At 39.9% G+C, this 26,135-nt stretch overlaps 1 protein-coding gene across 1 annotated transcript in view; it reads right to left on the bottom strand.

The window, feature by feature from the left end:
• Positions 1–25,587, bottom strand: part of EFCAB13 (EF-hand calcium binding domain 13) — a 216,171-nt gene extending 190,584 nt beyond the window's left edge. Inside the window, exons 1-3 of the mRNA XM_061392253.1 lie at positions 14,898–25,587; positions 10,396–10,556; positions 304–418 (exon numbers count right to left, since the gene is read on the bottom strand). Of these exons, the coding sequence (XP_061248237.1) occupies positions 304–418; positions 10,396–10,556; positions 14,898–14,927 (306 nt within the window). The 5' untranslated portion in view covers positions 14,928–25,587. The remainder of the gene's footprint in view (positions 1–303; positions 419–10,395; positions 10,557–14,897) is intronic.
• Between the last annotated feature and the right edge of the window lie 548 nt (positions 25,588–26,135).

The following is a 26,135-nucleotide window of genomic DNA, read 5'->3' as shown; positions in this document are numbered from 1 at the left end:
AGTCATTGCTACAACAGCAGAAACGTTAACAGAGAGCATAATAATTAAAAATACTGGTCTGATGGATAAAGAAGGGGAAAAATTAATATTCTTCTCAAAAGGCTTCATGTTCTATTGATATTTTTAAGGGAGGAAGAGAAGAAAGAGGGGAAGGTGCAGGAGGAATAGGGTAAAGGAGTTGGAAGAAGAAGAAATATTTAAGATTATGACATTTCAATACTTGGACTAAAATGTAATGGAATATTTGAGGGCTAAAGAAAATACTTGAAAGCAAAGCAAAAATATTTGCAAATCTTTATTTACCTCAGTTCTTTTAGTATGCAATTGTACTTGTAAACTCTTCTTCCTCCTGCCTTTTTTTTCTCCTGAAAAATTAGACGATTTTTCTTCTCCGAGTAGGAATATTGATGTTTCATACCTAAATTGCACAGAAAATTGGAGTAATTCCTGAATTGATTTTTTCTTGATTCTTCTTCTTTTGTCATTTATTTATGGACACAGACAGAATAATGTGATGATCTCCCCAGGTTTCAGTAATGACCCATCACCCAGCTTCAATAATGAACAATCTTATTTCATCTATAGTCTTATCCCTGCTCTCAATTCTTATTACTTTAAAACAAATTCCAGTATCATATTGTTTCATCCATAGGATTTTTATATGCATTTCTTCCAGGTGTTTTTTCTTTTAAAAACATATTTAAAACACAGTTATGAAACCAAAAATCCCCAATAATGTCTTAATATCATCAAATACACCTGAACCTGTATTCAAATTTTTAATTTTCTCATAAGTGTCAAAAAATTTTAACACTTTACATTGGGATTCAATAAGGTCCCCACATTACAGTTGGCTTACTTGTCTTTTAGATCTTTTTCCACCTATTGGTTCTTCCCCCATATCTTTTATTATCATTATCATCATTATTGCCAGCTGTCTTATAGATTTTTCATAGTCTAGATTTTGCTGATTTTATTGCCAAGATTGTAGGAGTTTAAAGACCTGATGTGATTAACATTCTACTTTTTTAGAGGGTAGTTGGAAGGGGTTATATAGGTGATGGTATTTTCCCACCAGGAAGCATATAATGTCCAAGTGACTCTCTATTTGTGATATTAGCAGCTACTTATTAATAACTAGCTGCAGTAAATCATCAGGGACTGCAAATGGTTACATTCTAAATCTAATATCATTCCTTCTTCACTCATTAGCTAAAATATTTCCATAAACACAAACTTTCTTTCACGTACTATTTGCTTACCCTTTAGTACAGTTCAGAAAGGCAAGATCATTCATTGCTTTTCCCTTATTTATCACTTTCCATAACAGTGACTTTGCTCACCTGTAACCTTCAACATTAAAAACCAGAGACATTACTTTGTCAACAAAGGTCCGTCTAGTTAAGGCTATAGTTTTTCCAGTAGTCATGTATGGATGTGAGAGTTGAACTATAAAGAAAGCCGAGGGCCGAAGAACTGATGCTTTTGAACTATGGTGTTGGAGAAGACTCTTGAGAGTCCCTTAGACTACAAGGAGATCCAACCTAAACAAGATCAGTCCTGAGTGTTCACTGGAAGGACTGATGCTGAAGATGAAACTCTAATACCTTGGCCACCTGATGAGAAAAACTGACTCATCTGAAAAGACCCTGATGCTGGGAAAGACTGAAGGCAGGAGGAGGGGGGGACAACAGTGGATGAGATGGTTGGACGGCATCACCGACTCAATGGACATGAGTTTGGGTAAACTCCGGGAGTTGGTGATGGACAGGGAGGCCTGGCATGGTGCAGTCCATGGGGTCGCAAAGAGTCGGACACAACTGAATGACTGAACTGAACTGAACTGAACCTTCAACAATGACAAAATGATTTTTATATCATTGTGAACACACTAATTTAAATATATTAAATTCACTTTAATTCCCTGCAATTTTATCCTTATTGATGCTTTAATTTTCTAATGTGGGTTGGGAAGGGGTGAGAGCCTTTTCAAGTGGGCTCTTGATCCATCTCTGCTAGCAGTCTTTGCTGGTTTCCTCATTTCTGGAAGACAAGATGCTGCAAGCTCATCTGTACACTTCCCTTCCCAGACCTGCTATCACACATTTCTTCAAAGAAATGGTTCCTTTCAATAAGAAATGGTACTTTAAAGTCCAAGCTAGATTTTGAACTACTTTTTAGCAATTACTCTGCTTTCTTATTTCTTGGTTTTCTCTGTTTATGCCTCTTTCCCTCCTCTTCTTATTGAACTGTCAAGAACTTTTGTAACACAAACATATACTCCATAAACTATATAATAGTGAGATCAATAAAATAACCCTGAAATGAATTTGAAAAAGAAGAGCTTTTGGAAATTTCATACTTTGCTTTAAGTAATGCAAAGAAGATCTACATTTCAAAGACAATCCTAAAATTATTTTGTGCTCTGGGATCTTGTAGACTAAGAATGATTCTGAGATAAACTAGATCCCAAACTTGTCTGCACAATGGAATCACTTGAGAGCTTCAAAAAATTCTGATGCCTGCGTCCAATCCCCCAAAATTGTGATTTAATTATTTTGGAGACTGAGCTGATATTTGGGATTTTTTAAAGATACTAGGTTTTTTATTAAAAGATACTAGATTCTAACACAGAGAATAAATTGAGAATCACTATGGCATTACCTCATTGGTTTGTTTCTATCCAGAACTCATACCAACTGAGCTGTAATCTAGTACTTTAGAAGTAACACCTTATTCTTCCTTGTATGTAAAACTAAAAACTCTTTAGCAGAAATGATTCCTTCTTTTTAGAGTAATCTGCTATGCAAGGGCTGCTTAGGTGATGCATAGAAAAATGACTGGATTGAGTCTACAACATCTTTAGATAAACTTAGCACTAAGCAAAACTGTGAAATAAGGGAAATTTTTATCATGCAGCCTACTCCCCTTTCTTAGTAGGTACCTTGATCTTTTGACGTTGAGAGCAAGCTCAGTTGCCCAATTGTGTCCGACTCTTTGTGACCCCATGGACTACAGCCATCAGGCTCCTCTGTCCAAGCAATTTTCCAGGCAAGAATACTTCAGTGGGTTGCCATTTCCTCCTCCAAAGGATCTTCCAGACCCAGGGATCAAACTGATGTCTCCTGAATCTCCTGCATTGGCAGGCAGATTCTTTACACTGCACCAGGCGGGAAGCCCCCTTTTGACATCCCCTTCTCCAGGGGATCTTCCCGACCCAGGGATCGAACCCCGGTCTCCAGCATTGCAGACAGACGCTTTACCATCTGAACCACCAGGGAAGCCGTCTTTTGACATTATACCCCTTTAAATCCAATCCCTAAACTTGTACCCTGAGAGCCCTATTACCTTGCTCTTATCCCCACTGAAGATGCCCTGTGGTCAGTCCCCTCGACAGTCCTCCCCTCACAAGGCAATGACTTTACTTTTACTACATCCCAGAGTATAAAATACATTTTCTATTGAGATGTAACACCCATATACAACGGAGAAGGCAATGGCACGCCACTCCAGTACTCTTGCTTGGAAAATTCCATGGACAGAGGAGCCTGGTAGGCTGCAGTCCATGGGGTCATAAGAGTTGGACACGACTGAGAGACTTCACTTTCACTTTTCACTTTCATGCATTGGAGAAGGAAATGGCAACCCACTCCAGTGTTCTTGCCTGGAGAATCCCCGGGACGGGGGAGTCTGGTGGGCTGCTGTCTATGGGGTTGCACAGAGTTGGACACGACTGAAGTGACTTAGCATAGCACCTATATACAAAGAGAGAGAGAAATGAAACAATTTCACAAAAGAATATTTATGCTTATTATATGAAAAGCACTATGTCTTCGATTCTATTCTAATTTCTTTTTAGAAAACTACTAGTAGCTACCTCTTAAATTGATTTCATGACACATGAATTAATCACAACCTACAGCATACTGCTGCTTTATATCCCCTGTCCCCTTCCATATATCCTTACTGAAACTGATTTTCATATTTCTAGAATAATTATGACTTCTACCTCATTACATCACTTTTTATGTTTTATCATTTTTAAAGTATAACTATGTTCTTTTAATTACAAGATAACTCAAATATTTTAGGGACTAGGAATGATTTGATATAAATAACAAATAACTAAAAACATGTTTCATATTGCATTCCTTAGGTGCATTGTGTCTCCCCAGGTATTAACCATTTTAAACAATACTAATGAAAGAAAGGAAAGAAACACTCCTACTATGTTCCATTTCTTCCTAGGTAACAAGCTTTATTGCCGTGTGTTGCGCACGCATGCTAGATTGCCTCAGTCACATCTGACGCTTTGCGACCCTATGGACTGTAACCCACCAGGCTTTTCTGTCCATGGTATTCTCCAGGCAAAAATACTGGAGTGGGTTGCCATGCCCTCCTCCAGGGGACCATCCTAACCCAGAGATTGAACCTGCATCTCTTAGGTCTCCTGTATTGGCAGGTAGATTCTGTACCACTAGCAGCACCTGGGAAGCCCCTTATTGTGGTGCCCTAGAAATGACTGTCTCATCTTTTTCCTCTAACTCAGTGGAATAGTGGGAACTCCCACGTAATTATCAGCAAATTTGTCAGCAAGAATCTTGCAGGCCAGGAGGGAGAGAGATGATATATTCAAAGTGCTGAAAGAAAAAAAAAAAAAAAACAAGAATACTCTACCCCATAAAGCTGTATTCAGAACTGAAGGAGAAATAAGGAATTTTATAGGCAAACAGAAGCTGAAGGAGTTCATCACCACTAGACTGACCTTATAAGAAATGTTGAAGGGAGTTCTGCAAGCTAATAAGAAAGTATGCTAATTAGTACCATGAAAACATATGAAAACATAAATTTTACTGGTAAAGGTAAATATATATATATAGTCAAATTCAGAATACTCTAATATTGTAATATACTCAGTCACTCATCTTCCCTGGTGGCTCACACGGTAATGTGTCTGCCTACAGTGCAGGAGACCTGGGTTCGATCCCTGGGTCAGGAAGATCCCCTGGAGAGGAAATGGCAACCCACTCCAATACTCTTGCCTGGAAAATCCCATGGGTGGAGGAGCCTGGTGGGCTACAGTCCATGAGGTCACAAAGAGTTGGACTCGACTGAGTGACTTCACTTTCTGACTTCTTTCAGTCACTCATTCACGTCTGACTCTTTGCAACCCTATGGACTGTAGACCACCAGACTTCTCTGTCCATGGGATGCTCCAGGCAAGAATACTGGGGTGGGTTGCCATTTCCTCCTCCAGGGAATCTTCCCAACCCAGGGACTGAACCCAGGTCTCCTGCATCTCCTACACTGGCAAGTGGATTCTTTACCACTGAGCCACCTGGGAAATCCGCAGTGTATAATGGTGTACCTCTATTGTAATGGTGGAGGTAAATCACATACAATTTTAATATAAATGTTAAAAGACAAAAGTATTAATAATAACTATAACCACAACAATTTGCTCATAGATATATAATATAAAAAGATGTAAACTGTGACATAAAAAACAAAATGGGGTTGGGGGTGCTGAGAGATAAACTCAAATAAGTGAAATAAGAAATTAAAAAGGAGGTATTACTACTGATAACAGAGAAATAGTAAAGATCATAAGAAACTACTATGAACAATTATATATCAATAAATTAGATATCTAGAAGAAATAGATAAATTCCTAAAATAATACAGCCTACCAAGATTGAATTATGAAGAAGTACAAAATCTGAACAGACCAATTATTAGTAAAGATATTAAATCAGCAATCAAAAACGTTTCAACAAAGTCCAGAATCAGTTAGCATTCCTCGTGCATTCTACTAAAGATTTAAAGAATTAATGCCAATTCTTCTCAAACTCTTTCCAAAAACTGAAGAGGAGGGAATACTTTCAAACTCATTTTATGAAGACAGCATTACCAATGGGCTTCCCCAGTGGCTCAGCAGTAAAGAATCCGTCTGCAATGCAGGAGAAGCTGGAGACATGGATTCGATCCCTAAGTCAGGGAAGATTCCCTGGAGAAAGGCATGACAACCCACTCCAGTATTCTTTCTTGGAAAATCCCATGGACAGAGGAGCCTGTCAGGCTACAGTTCATAGGGTCGAAAAGAGTAGGACACAAATGAAGCAATGGAGCATGCATTACCAATATCAAAGCCAGACAAGGACACTACAAGAAAAGAATATCAGGCTAATATTCCTAATGAACACAGATGCAAAAACTCTCAACAAAGTATCTGTAAACCACATTCAACTGTACATTAAAAAGATGAGACACCATGATCAATGGGATTTATTCCCAGGACACAAGGATGGTTCAAGATAGGAAAATCAATAAATGTGATACACAACTATGTAGGGAAAAATCAATCTTCTGTTTCTCCTTTATTCTCACACTACCATTACACTCACATCTGACCCCAAATGTGTGTGGGGTTTGCCCCCACCAAGCAATTCTCTGTGACACCAGATAGTGTCCTATAAGTTAACTCAATCCTGACACTAAGTACCTGGAAATACTTTCGGATTCCACAGGGTAAGGGCTCAGTTCCACAAGACTGCCCCACCCTACCTCAGATATCATCTGCAGGCCCGTTTTTCATCTATGCTTCTGACCAACTGGCTATAAATCAGAGGTTCTCACAAGCCATTCCTTAGGTTTCATTATTTTGCTTGAGGAACTCAAGAACTCAGAACAGTTACGTATGCTTACCAGTTTATTAAAGGACATGAACAATGATACAGATGAATAGCCAGATGAAGAGATATATAAGATAAGGTCATGAAGGATCATAGGTGCAGGAAATTAAGTTCCCATGGAGTTAGGGTGCATTACCCTTCCTGGTATGTGGATGTGTTCATCAACCTGAAAGATCTCTGAACTCCATACTATTGGGAGTTTTTTAGAGGCCTCCCCCCATGTAGGCATGATCAATTATTAACTCCATTTACAGTCCTCTACCCTCTCTGGAGAGCTTTATAGGTTCTTGAACATATCCACATACTGGGAAGACAATACACTCCAACTCCATGAGGACAGAGCTCCTTCATCTGAGACCCTCCCAGACCTCTCCCAATGTATCTCTTTATCTGGCTATTCATCTGTATCTTCTATTACGTTTTTTTAATAAACTGGTAAATGTAAGTTAAGTGTTTCCCTGAGCTTTCTGAGCTGTTCTAGAAATTAATCAAACCTGAAGAGGGGTCATAGGGACCTCTGATTTATAGCCAAGTCAGACAGAAGTAACCTGAGGACCTACCACTTCAGACTATAAGATGAAATGGGGGTGGGGCAGTCTCATGGCTCTGAACCCTTAACCTGTGGGATCTGGCACTATCTATAGGTAGATAGCATCAGAATTGAGTTAAAATGTAGGATACCCAGCTGATATCACAGAATTTCTTGGTGTGGGGGAAAATCCACACATCTGGTGTCAGAAGTGTGGTAGCCTAAAAGTAAAAGAGATAAACAGGAGAACTTAGGCTTTTCCTAACACAATCACATTAATAAAATGAAGGATAATAATTACATGATCATCTCAATCCAGAAATTTGACAAAACTCAATATTCATTTATGATAAAAACTTCAACAAAATAGGTTTAGAAGGAATGTACCTCAACATAATCAAGCCATATATGACAAGCCCAGAGCTAACATCACACTTTGATATTGCAAGTGAAAAGTTGAAAGCTTTTGCTCTAAGATCAGAAACAAGACAAGGGTGCCCTGTCTCACCACTTTTATTTAACTGGAAGTCCTAGCCAGAGGAATTAGGCAAGAAAAATAAAGATATTCAAATCAGAAAAGGAAGTTAAATTGTGTTTTCAGACAGCATGATTTTATACACAGAAAAACCTTAAAGACTCCACCAAAAATAAAACTTCTATAACCAACACACAAATTCAAAAAGTTGTAAAATGTAAAATTAATATACGAAATCAATTGCACTTCTATCCACTAACAATGAAGTATCAGAAAGAGAAATTGAGAAAACAACCCTATTTACGTAATCAAAAGGAATAAAACATTTAGGAATAAATTTAACCAAGGAGGTGAAAGATCTGTACACTGAAAACTATAAACACTGATGAAAGACATTGAAGAAGATTACAAATAATAGCAAGATATTCTGTGTTCATGGTTTGGAAGTACTGCTGCTGCTGCTAAGTCACTTCAGTCGTGCCCGCCTCTGTGAGACCCCACGGACGGCAGCCCACCAGGCTCTGTTGTCCCTGGGATTCTCCAGGCAAGAACACTGGAGTGGGTTGCCATTTCCTTCTCCAATGCATGAGAGTGAAAAGTGAAAGTGAAGTCGCTCAGTCGTGTCCAATTCTTAGTGACCCCATGGACTGCAGCCTATCAGGCTCCTCCGTCCATGGGATTTTCCAGGCAAGAGTACTGGAGTGGGTTGCCTAGTATTGTTAAAATGTCATTACTATCTAAAGTGAACTATGAATTCGAAGCAATTCTCATCCAAATTCCAATGCCACTTTTCACAGAAATAAAACAATCCTAAAATCTGTATGGAACTACAGAAGACTTCAAAAAGCTAAAACAATCTTGGTAAAGAAACTGTGTAACTCCTAGAAGAAAACAAATGTCTTTGACATCAGTCTTAGCAATGATTTTTTAATTGATACCAAAAACAAAAGCAACAGAAGCAAAATAAACAAGTGGGACTATATCAAACTAAAAAGTTTCTCCTCAGCAAAGGAAAATATTAGCAAAATGAAAAGGTAACCTAGGGAATGAGAGAAAATATTTGCAAACCATATATCTGATGAGTTAATGTTCAAAATACATAAGCAACTCATATAACCCAAAAGCAAATGAAGAAATGACCCAATTAAAAATGGGCAAAGACGTGAATAGATATTTCTCCAAAGAAGACATACCTATGACCAACAAATACATGAAAAGGTGCTCAACATCACTCATCATCAGGGACATTAACATCAAAATCACTGTGAGGTATCACCTCATACCTGTTAGAATGGTCATTACAGGAGATAACTAGAGTTGGCAAGGATGTGGATAAATGAGAACCTTGTACACTGTTGGTGGGAATATTAGTTGGTACAGTCACTATAGAAAACAATAAGGAGAGGTTCCTTAAAAAAATTTAAACACAGAGCTTCCCTGGTGGCTCAGCGGTAAAGAATCTGCCTGCCAATGATTGAGACAGGGGTTTGATTCCTGGGTCAGGAAGATCCCACATGCCACAGAGCAATTAAGTTCGTGTGCCACAACTATTAAGCCTGTGCTCTAGAGCCAAGGAACCACAACCACTGAGCCCACGTGCTGCAACTACTGAAGCCTACATACTCTAGAATGCATGTTCCACAACAAGAAAAGCCATTCTAAATAGAAACCCACACACTGCAACTAGAGAAAAGCCCATGCACCAACAAAGATCCAGTACAGACAGAAATAAATAATAAATAAAATTTTTAAAAAATTAAACACAGAACTATAAAATGATCTAACAATTCTATTTCTGGGTATATATCCAAAAGAAATGAAAACAAGATCTCAAAGAGATATATGCATTCCCATGTTCACTGCAGTATTATCCACAATAGCTAAGATATGAAAATTATATAAGTGTCTGTCAACAGATTAATAGTTAAAGAAAAGTGAAAGTGAAAGTTAGTGCACAGTCATGTACGACTCTTTGAGATCCCATGGACTGTAGCCCTCCAGGCTCCTCTGTCCTTGAAATTCTCCAGGCAAGAGTACTGGAGTGGATTGCCATTTCCTTCTCCAAATAAAGAAGATGTGGTAAATATAAACAATGGAATACCATTTATCCATGAGAAAGAAGGAAATTACATGGATGGACCTTGATGGCATTATGCAAAGTGAAATAAGTCAAACAGAAAGACAAATGCTATGTCACTTATACATTATTTTTTTTAAAAAGTCACAAGGTGACTAGTTAGTAATCCTGTACTGTATAACTAAAATTTGCTGAGATCAGAACTTCTGTTCTCACCAAAATAATAATTATGATGATGATGATGTAAATATGTGAGGTGATGAATGTGTTAACTAATTCAATGGGGGTAGTCATTTCACAATGTATACATACATTAAATCACCACACCATATATTTAAATAAATTACAATTTTGTAAAAAAAAAAAAAAAAAAACAGATATATGGATAATGGTCTCATTACTGGAAAACTATGATAGCTTATAGGCCTCCACATGGCTGTGAGAGAAGTGAGAAAAATATGAGAAGTTAATTAGGAATTAAAACCATGCTCCTAAAAAAATGGTCAGCAATATGCATGATCCTCTATACTTAGTACATTACGAGAACACATGAGTTACATTTTTGGTTCTCTTAAACTGGCAAAAGTATAATTCAATTAAGTTAGTTCACAGTTCAACTTACTTTTTTGTGTGTTCTGGGCTCAAACCCCTAATTTCAGGTGAAATTCTCTTCTCTGTTGTTTTAGAAAACTTGATGTACTTTTTGCTGTCAATATCTCTTGATAATAAGTCAGCTGCAACAGAATTACAGTCATCATCTGATGAATCAGTATTTTCTTCCCCCTGGAGAGCAATCAAAAGCCACTGTCAGCCATGTTCTCTTTGCATACATAAATTAAATATGACATTCTGAGTCAAATCATTCACTCTAGATCAATACTCTCTCCAAAATGGTGCTACCAAAAAGAATTTTGTTGAAAAGAGTTACTTAATGCATTAATTTGGATTAGGTATATATTCTAAATGACTCCAACTTTCCTTAGTGCAGTATGCAGCTACAAATGTGCAGCATTCATGAATATATCTAACAATCACTGAATCTAGTTCTTATGGCACCATTAAACTTAACTTCATTAATTAAAACTTCTGCTTTGCAAAAGACACTGTCAAGAGGATGAAAGGACAAGCCATAGGCTGGGAGAAAATATTTGCAAAAGACATATCTGATAAGGGACTGTATTCAAAATATGTTTATTTTGTATATTGAAAACTATACAAAGAACTCTAAAAGCTCAACAACAAAAAGAATAACCCGGTGTACGAGACAGCAAAAGAGACACTGATGTATAGAACAGTCTTATGGACTCTGTGGGAGAGGGAGAGGGTGGGAAGATGTGGGAGAATGGCAATGAAACATGTAAAATATCATGTAGGAAACGAGTTGCCAGTCCAGTTTCGATGCATGATGCTGGATGCTTGGGGCTGGTGCACTGGGACGACCCAGAGGGATGGTATGGGGAGGGAGGAGGGAGGAGGGTTCGGGATGGGGAACACATGTATACCTGTGGCGGATTCATTTTGATATTTGGCAAAACTAATACAATTATGTAAAGTTTAAAAATAAAATAAAATTGGAAGAATAAAAAAAAATAAAAAAAGAAAAAAAAAAGAAAAAAAAAAAAAAGAACAACTCAATTAAAAAATAGGCAAAAGATCTTAACAGACACCTCACCAAAGAAGATATACAGACGGCAAACAAGCAAATGAAAAGATGTTCAACATCATGTCATTAGGGAATCACAAATTGAAACATCAAGATACCACTGCACACCTATTAGAATGGCCAAAATCAAAAACATAGACAATACCAAGTGATGACAAGAATGTGAAGCAAGAGGAACTCCCATTCATTGCTGGTGGGAATGTAAAATGGCATAGCTATTTTGAAAGACAATTTGACAGTGTCTTACAAAACTAAACATACTCTTACCATAGAATTCAGCAATTGTACTTTTCCATATTTACCCTGAGGAGTTGAAAACGTATATCCACACAAAAACCTGAACATAGACATTTATAGCTTTGTGCATAATGGCCAAAACTTGTAAAAGGAACTAAGATGTTCTTCAGTACATCAAAGGATAGATAAACTGTGGTACATTCAGATCATGGAATACTATTCAGTGCTAAAAAGAAATGAGCTAGCAAGCCATGAAAAGACATGGCAGAATCTTAAATGTATACTTCTAAGTGAAAGCAGCCAATCTGTAAAAGCTACATACTGTATGATTCCAACTATATGACATTCTGGAAAAGGCAAAACTTTGGGGACAATGAAAAGATCAGTGGTTGCTAGTGGGAGTAGGTTGGGGGAGAAGAGATAAATAGGCAAAGCACAGAGGATTTTAAGGCAGTGAAACTATTAATATCCTATATAACATTTTAATAGTGGCTACATGTCATCACACATTTGTCCAATCCCATAGAATGTACAACACCAAGAATCAATTCTAGCACTTCCCTGGTGGTTCAGTGTGGGGATATGGGTTCTGCCTGCCTGTATAGGGGACATGGTTTCAATCCCTGGTCTGGGAAGATACCATATGCCACAGGGCAACTAAACCTGTGTGCCACAACTACTGAAGCCTCCACACTCTAGAGCCCATGTGCTACAACCACTGAGCCTGAGCGCCTAGAGCGCATGCTCCACAACAGAAGCACCGTAACGAGAAACCTGCACACCACAACTGGAGAGTAGCCCCTGCTCGCCACAGCTAGGGGAAGCCCTCATGCAGCAATGAAGACCCAGCATAGCCAGAAATTAATTTAAAAAAAATTTTAAGATGGAGGGGAACAAAAATCTGTTATCAAAGTTCAGATGAACAGAAAGAGATAGTGAGTAGAAACTTTAACAGAGGAAGAAAAGAATCTCTAAAACTTTACTGTTAAAGGTGAACCACTTGTAAAATACAAACTATATAGCTTAAAGAAATAAACTGGTATGATATTTTGATATGTTAATTTTTAATATTTAAAAACTTATCTTCAAAATCAGTTTATAAGGGAACCATCAACAATGTATATATTACATGTCTCAGTAATTAGCCAAAGTGAAATGTTAGTCGCTCAGTTGTGTCTGACTCTTTTCAACCACACGGAGTGTCCTATAGCCCACCAGGCTCCTCTGTCCATGGAATTCTCCAGGCAAGAATACTGGAGTGGGTTGCCATTTCCTTCTCCAGGGGATCTTCCCGACTCAAAGATTGAATGTAATGTCTCCCACATTACAGGCAGATTCTTTACCATCTGAGCCTGAAAGTCTAGACATATCCACCCTTCAGTAATTAGCAAGAAGTTCTGAAATTATATTTTGGATTACTGTATAGGTACATGCACTAAGACAATAAATTTAAAAGATTAAGACTCTCAATTGACAATGTTAAATTTCACCTGAGCCTTGTGCGTCTGAAGAAACAGTGAAGTTTAAAAGAATTCCCTCACTCCTTTGTGTTCTGGATAAGAGCTGGCTGCAAAGAACCACCCTTCCTCAAATGATTTAGATAAGACTTACCACATACCCCTCATTTACCCCTCATTTACCTATGACAAGGCCAAACATCTTCAAATTTTCCTTTCTTTGCCTCATAAATGATTAGCTGAACTGTCTTATCCCCAAAAATTTATCAGGACAAAACACTTACTAAGCAAGGTTTGGTTAAGCTTCTCTCCTTCCTCCAAGCCCCTGAATTTTGGCCTACCCTCACCCTGAAGCATCTCGACGGAGGATGAGATGGTTGGATGGCATCACCGACTCAATGGACATGAGTCTGAACAAACTCTGGGAGATGGTGAAGGACAGGGAAGCCTGGCATGCTGCAGTCCATGGGGTTGCAAAGAGTTGGATACAACTGAGAGAATGAACACCACCACCACCACCCTGAGCCAGTGAGCAGGCAGCCCCTCTAGAGAACAGGCTGGCCTCTTTCTCTGATCTCTTTATCTGATCATGCTACTCTGTCATCCCATTTCCCCATAACCAATTCTTCCTAGCCTTCTTCGTGCTCACTCAGTAGTGTCAAACTGTTTGTGACTCCATGGACTGTAGCCTGCCAGGTTCCTCTGTCCATGTAATTTTCCAGGCAAGAATACTGGAGAAGGCTGCAATTTCCTTCTCCAGGGATCCCCTTCCCAAACGAGGGATCAAACCTGATTCTCCTGCATTGGCAGGTGGATTCTTTACCTCTAGCACCTAGCCTTGTTCACACTCTCAATAAAAGAACATTCTTTTAATCACTTTGTTGTACACCTGAAACGAATAGAACATCAATCAACTATACTCCAATACACAATAAAATTTTTAAATAATAAAATAAAACTTAAAAAGGAAAATTTGCCTAGTCCGTGGGATGCTTGCAGATCTTGTGGTCCCTATTTCAGTTAGTCCCCCCTCCTTCTATTTCGTAGTCTCTTTCCTCCCTTATAATAATCCCTTTGAACAAAGTCTCTCAATAATAAGTCCAGATTTGGTTTTTTATTGACATGATACTGGCCAATAGATTAGAATATCCCCTGAATCACAGATAAGAAGACTAGAGACACTTGGTATCTTTTAAATTGTTGTTGCTGTTTAGTGCCTAAGTCACATTTCACTCTTTTGCGACTCCGTGGACTGTAGCCCACCAGGCTCCTCTGTCTGTGGAATCTTCCAGGCAGGAATACTGGAGTGGGTTGCAATTTCCTGCTCCAGGGGATCTCCCCCACTGGGGGGTCAAATCTGCATCTCCTGCTTTGGCAGGCAGATTCTTTACCACTGAGCCACCAGCAAAGCCCCATGTTTTAAATTATCTTTTAGCTTTTGGTTAGACTGCCATGTTATTAATTACATTGTTTACAATCTCTCACATAGGTTTAAATCCTTTGGTCTCCAGAAAAATTGTGTCTGTCCCTTTCCCCCCACCAAATTAGTTTTATCATACATTTCAGATCTCTTGATACTACATGGGTTGCTGCGATGAGAGTTCAATATATTTCCACTAAAACAGTTCAAAAGTCACCTCAGTTTTTAAGCAAGATCATATGACTATGTTGCTATGAATCTGCTTACTGATTATAGATGCGAAGTAATTTAAACAAATTTTTAAGGAAGAAAAGGAAGGAATCTTTACAAACCGTTTTGGAAAATACCTGGCAAAATAAATGACCTTTAGTTTCCATCTTTCTGTTTAGAGGTAAATTCTGCCCTTGAAGATTCAAAGAACTTGATGAACAAGTATGAATTCCTGCCAAATGATTTCCTGCCAAAAAAAGAAAAAGAAAAAATCATATCCTTGTTTAGGAGATGTAAGTAATTAAACTACCTGAAGCTATTATTCCAATGTAATACTCACTTATAGCACAAAACCTAATAGACATTTCCTAACTCAGATACATATACAAAAGCTAGAAAAAGCAGTTAATATATCATAAATCACAGGAGATCATCCAATTCCTTAACTTTGTGGTATAAGGAGGAGCTCAGTTCAGTTCAGTCACTCAGTCGTGTCCGACTCTTTGCGACCCCATGAACTGCAGCACGCCAGGCCTCCCTGTCCATCACCAACTCCCAGAGTTCACTCAAACTCATGTCCATCGAGTCGGTGATGCCATCCAGCCATCTCATCCTCTGTCGTCCCATTCTCCTCCTGCCCTCCATCCCTCCCAGCCTCAGGGTCTTTTCTAATGAGTCAACTCTTCGCATCAGGTGGCCAAAGTATTGGAGTTTCAGCTTTAGCATCAGTCCTTCCAATGAACACCCAGGACTGATCTCCTTTAGAATGGACTGGTTGGATCTCCTTGCAGTCCAAGGGACTCTCAAGAGTCTTCTCCAACACCACAGTTCAAAAGCATCAATTCTTCGGCGCTCAGCTGTCTTCACAGTCCAACTCTCACATCCATACATGACCACAGGAAAAACCATAGCCTTGACTAGACGGACCTTTGTTGACAGTAATGTCTCTGCTTTTGAATATGCTATCTAGGTTGGGCATGACTTTTCTTCCAAGGAGTAAGTGTCTTTTAATTTCATGGCTGCAATCACCATCTACAGTGATTTTGGAGCCCCCAAAATAAAGTCTGACACTGTTTCCACTGTTTCCCCATCTATTTCCCATTAAGTGATGGGACCAGATTCCATGATCTTAATTTTCTGAATGTTGAGCTTTAAGCCAAATTTTTCAGTCTCCTCTTTCACTTTCATCAAGTAGAGAAATCCAAATTTGAATGGCATGAAAAGCAGAAAGTTCAATAATATTTATTTATTCAAATAAACCCAGTTAAGTAGAATTAACATAGGTAGTAATTGCTAACATTATTTAATATTTACTGTCTATTAAACATTATGATAAACACTTCAACCTGCATTATTTCACTTATTCCTCACGATTACCTTTCAAAGAATTACCATTATCTCTATCTTACAGATGAGGAAAATAAAAACTTAGATCAAATTGTCCAAGATTCCACAGCCAACAAATAGTAGTATCAGATTTTGAATTCAGACAGCCTAACAGCCTGAGGTCTTCAGCATCACACAACACTGACTCTCAAAACAATACTATTGCAAACAAAAAATGCTTTATCCAGTTCCACACTATGTAAATGTGATAACCAACTTTAGAAATTTCCCAAATTTTTCACAATATATTTTAATCATATCTGATCCAAGTGTGTTAGTAGCTCAGTCATGCCCGACTCTTTGTGACCCCATGAACTGTAACGCGCCAGGCTCCTCTGTCCATGGAATTCTGCGGACAAGAATACTTGAGTGGGTAGCCATTCGCTTATCCAGGGGATCTTCCCGACCCAGGGTTTGAGCCCAGGTCTCTTGCATTGCAGGCAGGTTCTATACTGTCTGAGCCACCAACCCAATACTCATATCTGAGTCATGGTTTATTACGTTGCTAGATACATTACATTGTTAGTTGCAATTATTAGTGTCTTTTTCATATTGTAAAGTTTAACTGAAGTATTAATATTCAGTATTAGACAGTATTTTCGGAGAAGGCAATGGCAACCCACTCCAGTACTCTTGCCTAGAAAATCCCATGGACAGAGGAGCCTGGTAGGCTGCAGTCCACGGGGCTGCTGAGGGTCAGGCATGACTGAGTGACTTCCCTTTTACTTTTCACTTTCATGCGTTGGAGAAGGAAATGGCAACCCACTCCAGTGTTCTTGCCTGAAGAATCCCAGGGACAGAGGAGCCTAGTGGGTTGCCATCTATGGGGTCGCACAGAGTCGGACACGACTGAAGTGACTTAGCAGCAGCAGCAGACAGTATTTTAAAATATTTCTATAATATGTAATTATAATTACTATTGAATGTGGTATGTCCAAAATTCCTGGAGTTCAAAACGTGTTAAAAATAAAATGAAATCACATTAAAGATATGCATCTCAGAAGACATTAGAGGTTTTATAGGTCTACCCAGCAAACCACTCTACGTAACCTCTTCTAAAACTTCTCTAACCAGTTCAATCTTCACCTTTAAACTTCTTAGCATAGCACTTACTGTCTTCAGTATTCTTATTGTCTTCATTATTCAAGTTGCATTAATCATTTGCCTTGTATTTTTATTTAATTATCATATGTATTACTCTTACACCAATTAAAGTCTAAATTTCTAAGGAATGGGCTGGTATCTCATCATTCTTTGAATTATTTCTCACAGAACCAAGAACAGTGCTATAAAGGCATTGCAAAAGAAGGAAAGAAAAAAGGGTGGTAGGAAAGAAGGGAGGGAAGGAGAGAAGCAGAGAAGAAGAGAGGGAGGGGAGGAAGGAGGAAAGAAAGAGTGAAAGAAGGGAGGGAGAGAAGGAGGGAGGTAGGAAGGGAGAGAGGGAGCAAGGAAGGAATTCAGTCCCTTCTGAGCTTACATACCAAGAACTCTTAGGTCATCAAAGTACTTAATTAAGCAGAGTAAGCATGACAAATAAACTTTGAAAGGAAGAACTGTTTCATATTGATCACATTATCAAAACGTTAGCAGGTCTCAATCTGCTGTATAAACTGGATACCACATAACTCTCTCCAAGCTAAGAGAAAAGTTAGCACAGGAAGTCTCTTCCCCATAACTGTGACAACACAATTGTTTCTCAACTCTTTGAATCTTATGACAGATATGTGAACTTGCAAGGGCAAACCAAGAAAAATTTAAAAAGTTGTATCCCTTTTCTCCAATCCATTCCATCCCTCCGTCCATAAATTCAGCACACATACACAGCACACTTTCTATGTGCACGGCTTTCTTCCAGGCTCTGGGGATACAGCAGTGAACAAAACAGAAAAACAAAAACTGCCCTCACGGAGCTTACATTCTAACCAGGGAGAGAAACAATAAAATATATAGCATAATATCTGTGACAAGTACTAAGGGGGAAAATGCAAAACAGTGAGAGGAATATTAAATGCGGTTTGGGGGAAGAGATGCCAAGAGCAGATGTGATAGCCAAGGAAGACCTTACTGAGCAGGAGACTTAAAGAGTACACACCTGAAGGAGTTAAAGTGGGGAGCCAATGCATAACTTAGGGAAGTGCATTTCAGTCAGAGAAAAAAGGAAGTACAAAGGCTCCAAAGCCAGAAGGAGTTTGAATGTTCTGAAATGGTAGGAAGACCCATGAGGCTGAAATACTGCAAAGGGGAAAGAAAGGGGGGAGAGAGGGGATCAGAGTGGTGAAGGAAGGGAGGCAGATCATGAAGGGCTCCTGGATTATAGAAGGAACTTTGGCCTGTACTCTGAGAAGATAGGAAGCCATAGGAGAATTTTGACCAGAGAAATAACATGACCTAAAGTCCTTTCTGAAAGGATCACTCTGGATTCTACAAGAAAATCCAGTGGGTCTTGGGTTCCTGAAAGCCAAGTGAAAAAAAAGTAGTCCAAAAGAAGAATGAGTAATCAGCTGTGACAAATGTTGCCACTAAGTCAAGTAAGATGAGTACTGAATGATTCACTAGGTCCTGTAACATAGAGGACACCAACTACCCTAAGAAAAGCCATCTGGGTGTTATGATAAGGAAATAATACCCTTGGAGTGAGTTGAAGAGAGAATGGGGGACAGAAACAAGAGAAAACTCTAGGAGTTATTCTATAAAGGGAAAGAGAAATGAGGTAGCAACTGAGGGGTAAGCACAGCTATGAGCTTTTAAGATGGGGAAAAACAAAGGTATGTCCATATGCTGATGGAACTAACCTAGCAGAGAAGCAAAAACTGATCATATAGGAGGGGGGAATTACTGGAACAATATTCTCAAGTAGAAGAAAAGAAACAGGATTTAGGACATAAGGGAGGATTTGGCCTTAGCTAAGAACTATTCATAATAATACAAGACAACTTAGAGTAATTGAGCATAATTGCATGTAGAATAGGTGAGTAGATCTGGTAATGGGAGCTTGTGGAAATCATCTGATTGTTTTGGTCTTCTTAGTGAAACAGGAAGCAAGGTAATCAACAGAGAATGAAGATGAGACGGTGAGCTGGAGGTTTGCAGACAGTGGCATTATTATAAAACAGTCATTTAGGAGAGTGGAAGAAGTGAGTATAGCCCAGACACCTCATACCTGTCAGAATGACTATCATCAAAGTTTACAAATAACAAATGTTGGCGAGCATGTGGAGAAAAGGGTACCCAAGTACACTGTTCCTGGGATTGTAAATTGGTACAGCCACTATGGAAAACAATATGAAGTTCCCCACATAAAAATATAACACAATCCAGCAATTCCACTGCTGGGTATGCGTCCTAAGAAAATCAAAACACTAATTAATATCATTCCTGTTTTCAAGGTGGAGAACTGAGATTCAGAGTTATTGAGAAATATGCCTATGACACAAAGCAAGTAGACAGTGCAGGCCAGGTCTCCTGGCTCCAAATCGCATGTTCTTTCTCCAAACCATATACCTTGCTGAGATTCAGAAGGCCCTTGGTTATAACTTAATGATGAACATATTTCAGTATTTATTTCTTTCCTACCATTCCTTTTTGCACTACAGTTTTAGGGAAAACAATTTGATATGCTTCAATTTTGTAAAAAGAGAAATATAAATATATGAATAGATAAATATACCTATCTGTATTAAAGAAAAACTGCTCTTATTTCTGTAAAATATTGTCAATTAAATAAATATTTTAATGGAATTGGGGGGGAACACATATGATTAAGGGCTTGGGGGCAGGTAATGTTACACGAAATCACAGAATCCATAACACTGCTAGAATGAACAAACCTTTCCAGTCTAACCCCTTAATTATTCATTACACATGATGAAACTAACACAGAGAGAGACTGATTTGCCCACACAAAGTACAGAAGAAAATACATACTAGCAAACTTCAGATCTCTGACTCGCAAGTTCATCAATATTGTGTTATTATTTAGCCACTACGTGGTGTCCAACTCATTTGTGAGCCAGGGGCTCTTGCCCACCCAGATATCGAACCCGCATTTCTTGCATCACCAGGCAGGTTCTTTGCCACTGAGCCACCCGGGAAACCAAAGTCCAGGATAGTTTTACAAAATTCCATTGCTTCTCAGTAAACCAAGAAGCAGAGCTGAGGCAGAAAACAAAGAGATTCTGACTCCGAAAGTCCAAAACAAGGCTTAATTTTGTTTCGTGCCTTTAGGTTGACATTGCGCTTCCACCGTTGCACCTTCTCCCTTGGTGAATTATCACCATCTTCACAGAGTAACTGGCTGCTTCTAAGGGTGTCAACCCCTCCTATAGCACCTTCCACTCTTTCCTTTCACACCACCCCTCACGAGACGCCTCACTCACTTGCTCACTCTCCGTTTTGTTGACGGCAGACGTCCATTAACTACAATCTTACAACCACGTCACTGCATCTACTGCTACTAACATGAAACTTGTATCAACACCTCCCCCACTAGCTGCCTTTGTTTATAACAAACATTAAGTGAAAATCCACTTCATGCAGAACGCAGCGCTGTAGAGGATTCTAACAGGCCCTGCTCTAGTTTACTTCTCTAAGCTGCCGTCTATGGGATCGCACAGAGTCGGACACGACTGAAGCAACTTAGCAGCAGGGATAAAGTAAGCAAACAAGTAGACAAGAAAATCATCCCGCAAGACGGAAACAAGTGCTCCAACGGAGGCCCAACCGTCTGAGAAGAAGCATTAAAGTCCCCCAGCACAGTGACTGCCACCCTTCCAGAACCACCACCATTGCTGAGGGGCCGCCGGCTCCGGCCCAGTCATCTCTCACTCTGCACCTTGACTGTCCGGCTTGTCCCTCACTGCCCTTTCTGGAACTTTCGCCCAACTCTGGAACTGTTCTACTTTGTCCCTCACACCACGTGATACTCTTCTGTCCCTCAGCCTCAGAGGCCCTTCCTTCCCATCGCCTCAGCAGGTTTTCTCTCCCACCTCTGTCACCTGAAGGTCCCACCATCACCCACTATGGCTCCCCAATCTGTCCCTCGTTCCCTCAGCTGTCTGCCCATCCGCACACAGACCCCTCCACCCCGCAGCCCTAGCTCAGCCCGACGCTCTAGCTCCGCCTCCCTTCCCGAGGCCCCTTGCAGCGAGGCCCCGCCCCTGGGTCACCTGACAGCGCTCGATGCTCCGCCCACTGAGCCGCCCGCGCTGAGCAATCGCGGGACCCAGGCTACCTTGGCTGCCACTGCCGCAGCCACTTTGCAGGGGCTCAGGGGCTCCGGGGCTCCAGGGAGCGGCTGATCGCCGCCGCCTTAGCGCGGACAGGACAGCGCTACGGCCACACCCGTCTGCCCCACCTCACAAGGGCCTGTGACCTTCATAAGGGCCTGTGACCTCACCCGGACAGGGCTCGGCGGCCTGGACAAGAGTGGCGGGGCTCATCTCTGCACACCAAGAGCCTGGATTTCTCCCTCCATCCTGCACGCTCTCTGTTCTCCTGGCAGTTCCGTTCGTTTTCTGGTATGCTGTCCCACCCCATCTGGTCCCATTTCAATGTTATCTTCTATCCATCCTTTCAATACCTCCGGCCCTCCCTTTCTGCTAAAATGTTCCATCCAACTTTGCTTCTAGTACTTATTAGTGGACAGTGGCTCGAAGCCATTGTCCCACAACCTTACTGAAGTTTGTTCCAGCCTGCCCTTCAAAGGACTAACCCTGCTTTTGGAAGAGATACTTTGTTTTTCTACGAAAATCAACTTTTTATGCAGGCTGCAGATGATAATTGGTGAAAGAATTGACGCAAGCAGCGTTAGTCCTCTGTTCCTGGCTTTCCTCAGGTAGTCCCTAAAACGTTGTGTAAATCCAATTGGATGAAATTAATCATTTTTAAGTTTTGTTAAACTCTAGTTGTAAATGCCTTCAAGCAAAGAGTGTTTTTAAAAACCCAAAAAACCCACGATTTAAAGTATCTTTCTTTACAAACATGTAGGTAAAATTGTTCACATTGATCCAACCTGAGCTTTCCATTACTTACATGTGGTGAACATCATGGGCTTTAGAGACACATCTGTTCAAATTCAAGTCTTACTTATTTACTGTATAGAGTGGGGCAAATTACCCATGCTGTCTAAGCCTCAGTTTTCCCAGGATCATGATAATTCAAAAATGTATGTAGTAGTCAGTATGTTACCATAATTAATTTCTTCAGTGATACTGCTATGCTCATTTATGTCTTAAACTCTGCTCTATAGGCGTTCTTTAGTACTTTTTTTTTTTTTTAATTTACTGGAGTATAGTTTCTTTACAGTGTTGTGTTATTTTCTGCTGTACAACAAAATGAGTCAACAGTACCTATACGTGTATCCCCACTTTTTTGGATTTTCGTCCCATTTAGGTCACCACAAGAGCATTGAGTAGAGTTGCCTGTGCTGTAAAGTATCTTCTCATTGGTTATCTGTTTTATAAATAGTGGTGTATATATGTCAATTCCAACCTCCCAATTCATCCCACCCTCCCTTTTCCCCCTTGGTGTCCATATGTTTTTTTCCTCTGCGTCTGTGTCTCTATTTCTGCCTTGTAGATAGGTTCATCTGTACCATTTTTCTCATTTCCACATGTATGCATTAATATATATTTGTTTTTCTGACTTACTTTGCTCTGACAATCGCTAGGTCCATCCACATCTCTGCAAATGGCATAATTTTGTTCCATTTTATGGTTCAAACTGCCATATGTCCCAGCAGTCCCACTCTTGGGCATACACCCAGAGAACACTATAATTTCAAAAGACGCATGCACCCCAGTGTCCATTGTAGCACTAGTTACAATAGCCAGGACATGGAAGCAACCTAAATGTCCATCAGCAGAGGAATGGATAATGATGTGATATATATATATATACACATACAATGGAATATTATTCTTTAGTACTTTTAAAGTATATACAGTTTATCTCTCTAAATAGTCTCTATGTAATCTCAGTGCTGAGACCATGTTTTTTTATTTTTGTAAACTCTGCATTCCCTACTTCCCCACCACCCACATTGTTTACAGTCATCTGTGTTAATGACTCATCCCATTTTCCACTTATTCATAAAGATTCAATTTCTAATTTGTAAGAATTGCAATGGCTTCAATCTGTATGCTGATCCACAGACTGTGACTATTTTAAAAATCTTGAACACTTGTAGGTTTTTTAGCATTGAATCTATTGATGAGCTAGTTAGATACTGTATTAGTCAGTTTCATAGACTTCAAATACCACCAAGTATATATTAGGATTAGATTCCTTTGCCAGTAACAGAAAATCCCTGAATAATAGTTGACTAAGCAAGACAAAAATCACTGTGGATGGTGACTGCAGCCAAAACTTAAAAGACACTTGCTTCTTGGAAGAAAAGCTATGACCAACCTAGACAGCATATTAAAAAGCAGAGATTACTTTGCTGACAAAGGTTCATATATATAGTCAAAGCTATGGTTTTTCCAGTAATGTATGGATGTGAGAGTTGCACCATAAAGAAGGCTGAGTACCCAAGAATCGATGCTTTTGAACTATGGTGCTGGAGAAGACTCTTGAGAGTCCCTTGGACAGCAAGGAGATCAAACCAGTTAATCCAAAAGGAAATCAACCCTGAATATTCATTGGAAGGGCTGATGCTGAAACTAAAGCTCCAGTGCTTTGACCACCTGATTCAAGGAGTCAACTCATTGAAAAAGACCATGATGCTGGGAAAGATTGAGGGCAGAAGGAGAAGGGGGAAACAGAGGATGAGATGGTTGGATGGTACCATCGACTCAATGAACATGAGTTTGAGCAAATGCCAGGAGATAGTGAAGGACAGGGAAGCCTGTGAGCTGCAGTTCATGGGGTTGCAGAGAGTCGGACATGACTGAGCAACTGAACGATAACAACTGACAGCCTAGAGGGTAAAACATCGAGCCATGGAGAATTGTTCTGAGGCCTTGAAGGTGGGTCTGCAGACCTGTACCTGAATGAATTTCAGAATTGCTATGAACATCTGTGCATCTCCTCTTTTCTGCCTGTTGGAACAGGAGTGACTGTAGCAGTTATCCCACCTGTCCCACCATTTTACATTGGTTGTTGTATGAAGGAAGCATATAGCTTTTTTCTTTAGTTCACAGGACTTCAGACTGAGAAGTATTGTACTCAAGTATATAAGGAATTCACCCAAGAAGCCTATCTGCCCCTAGAGGTATTTAAAGGCTAAGACTCTGGACTTGAGCTGATGCTTGTTAGTTTGCAACCTTGAGAGTGTCCCAGGTGAAATCTGAAACCAGCTGTCTTACATGAAGAGTAGGGAGAGACCAAAGAAAGAGGCAGACCATTCCACCTTGGTAGATGGAAAGTTTAATAAGCAAGGGAACTTACATACAAGACAAGTAGGTCTCTGCACCCACCTGCCAGAACCTTAAAAATTTATCACATGAAAAGTAGCATATTCACTGGTTCTGGAGATTAAGATAAGGATATTTTTGGCTGGGGGGTGGGAGTGGTCATAGGCAATGGTTTTGTCTACCACAGTACTCTTCTATTCAAGAAGTGGCATCTAGGGACTTCGGGAAGCTAAATTCACATGCCACAAAGCAACTAAGCTTGCCCCTGCAACTACAGAGTTGGATGTGCTAAGTCGCTTCAGTCATGTCTGACTCTTTGTGACCCTATGGACTGTAGCCCACCAGGCTCCTCTGTCCATGGGGATTCTCCAGGCAAGAATACTGCAGTGGGCTGCCATGCCCTCTTCCAGGGATCTTCCCAACCCAGGGATCAAGCCTTCCCAACCCAGGGATGTCTCCAGCACTAGCGGGCAGGTTCTTTACCACCAGCACCACCTGGAGTTCACGTACAACAGAAGATCCCACATCACACAGCAAGGATGCCACATACTGCAACTAAGACCCAATGCAGCCAAATAAGTAAATAAAGAAGTGGCATCTACTTCCCTCCACTTGGACGTGGGCTAGATTTAGTAAGCTATTTATAATGAAGAGTACGGCAGAAGTGATTATGTGACATTTACAAAGAGAGGGTAATAAAAGACACTGCAGCTTTCTCCATGCTTTCTCTTGGATTACTCACTTGCGAAGAAGCCAGATGGCATGTCTTGTGAACCCTCAAGCAGTCCTATGGAAATGTCCTATTGTTAATAGCCAGTATGGAACCGATGCCTCCTGCCAACAGCCGTGTGAATAAGCCATCTTGGAAATGGATCCTGCAGCCCCTTTGAGTCTTCAGTTGACTGTAGCTCTGGCCAACAGCTTGACTACAACCTCAAGAGAGACTCTGAGCAAGAACCACCCAGCTAAGCCATTCTTAAATTCCTGAACACAGAACTTTAACGTAATGTTTGTTGTTTTACACTGCTAAAATCGTGTGGTCATTTGTTATGCAACAACAGATAACTAATATAATCCCTAGGTCACATCTTGATCCATGATGTCTGGTTAGAGTCTTGCTATCATCTCTACGTATCAGCCTGCAGGAAGAAGGAAGAGAAGAAAGGCATGCTCCCTCCCTTAAACAGCACTTGCTGAAAGTTGTGTGTACCCCCTTCATTAACATCTCACTGCCAAAGAGATGACCATTGCACACCCAGCTGTATTTTTTGTGAGCAACCATGTGTCTGACTAAAAATTAAGAATCCTAATACAATGTGAGAATGGTGATAACAGATAACGGGCACAAGTAGCAATCTCTGTCACAATGGATGATTACAAGGGTCAGGAAAAGTAAAGTCTAGCATATATCCGTCAACATTTTTCCTATTACTTAACAAAGTATTTCCATCAGCCAACAAATGATTTTTATACAGGCATCACTCTGACCTCTCTAAAGAATCATGCCAATGGAGTGAGTCACAAGAAAATTCAACTGATATATTGGGTAAAACACAGTGAATTGTAAAACTTTTTCCTTTCAAAGTTCTTTTCAGGGATACTCCTAGAGAATAATTTACAATGGTGGTTTTGCCT

Source organism: Bos javanicus, chromosome 19 (genome assembly GCF_032452875.1).
Source record: "Bos javanicus breed banteng chromosome 19, ARS-OSU_banteng_1.0, whole genome shotgun sequence".
Lineage (NCBI taxonomy): Eukaryota > Metazoa > Chordata > Mammalia > Artiodactyla > Bovidae > Bos > Bos javanicus.
This window is presented reverse-complemented; position numbering and strand designations above follow the sequence as displayed.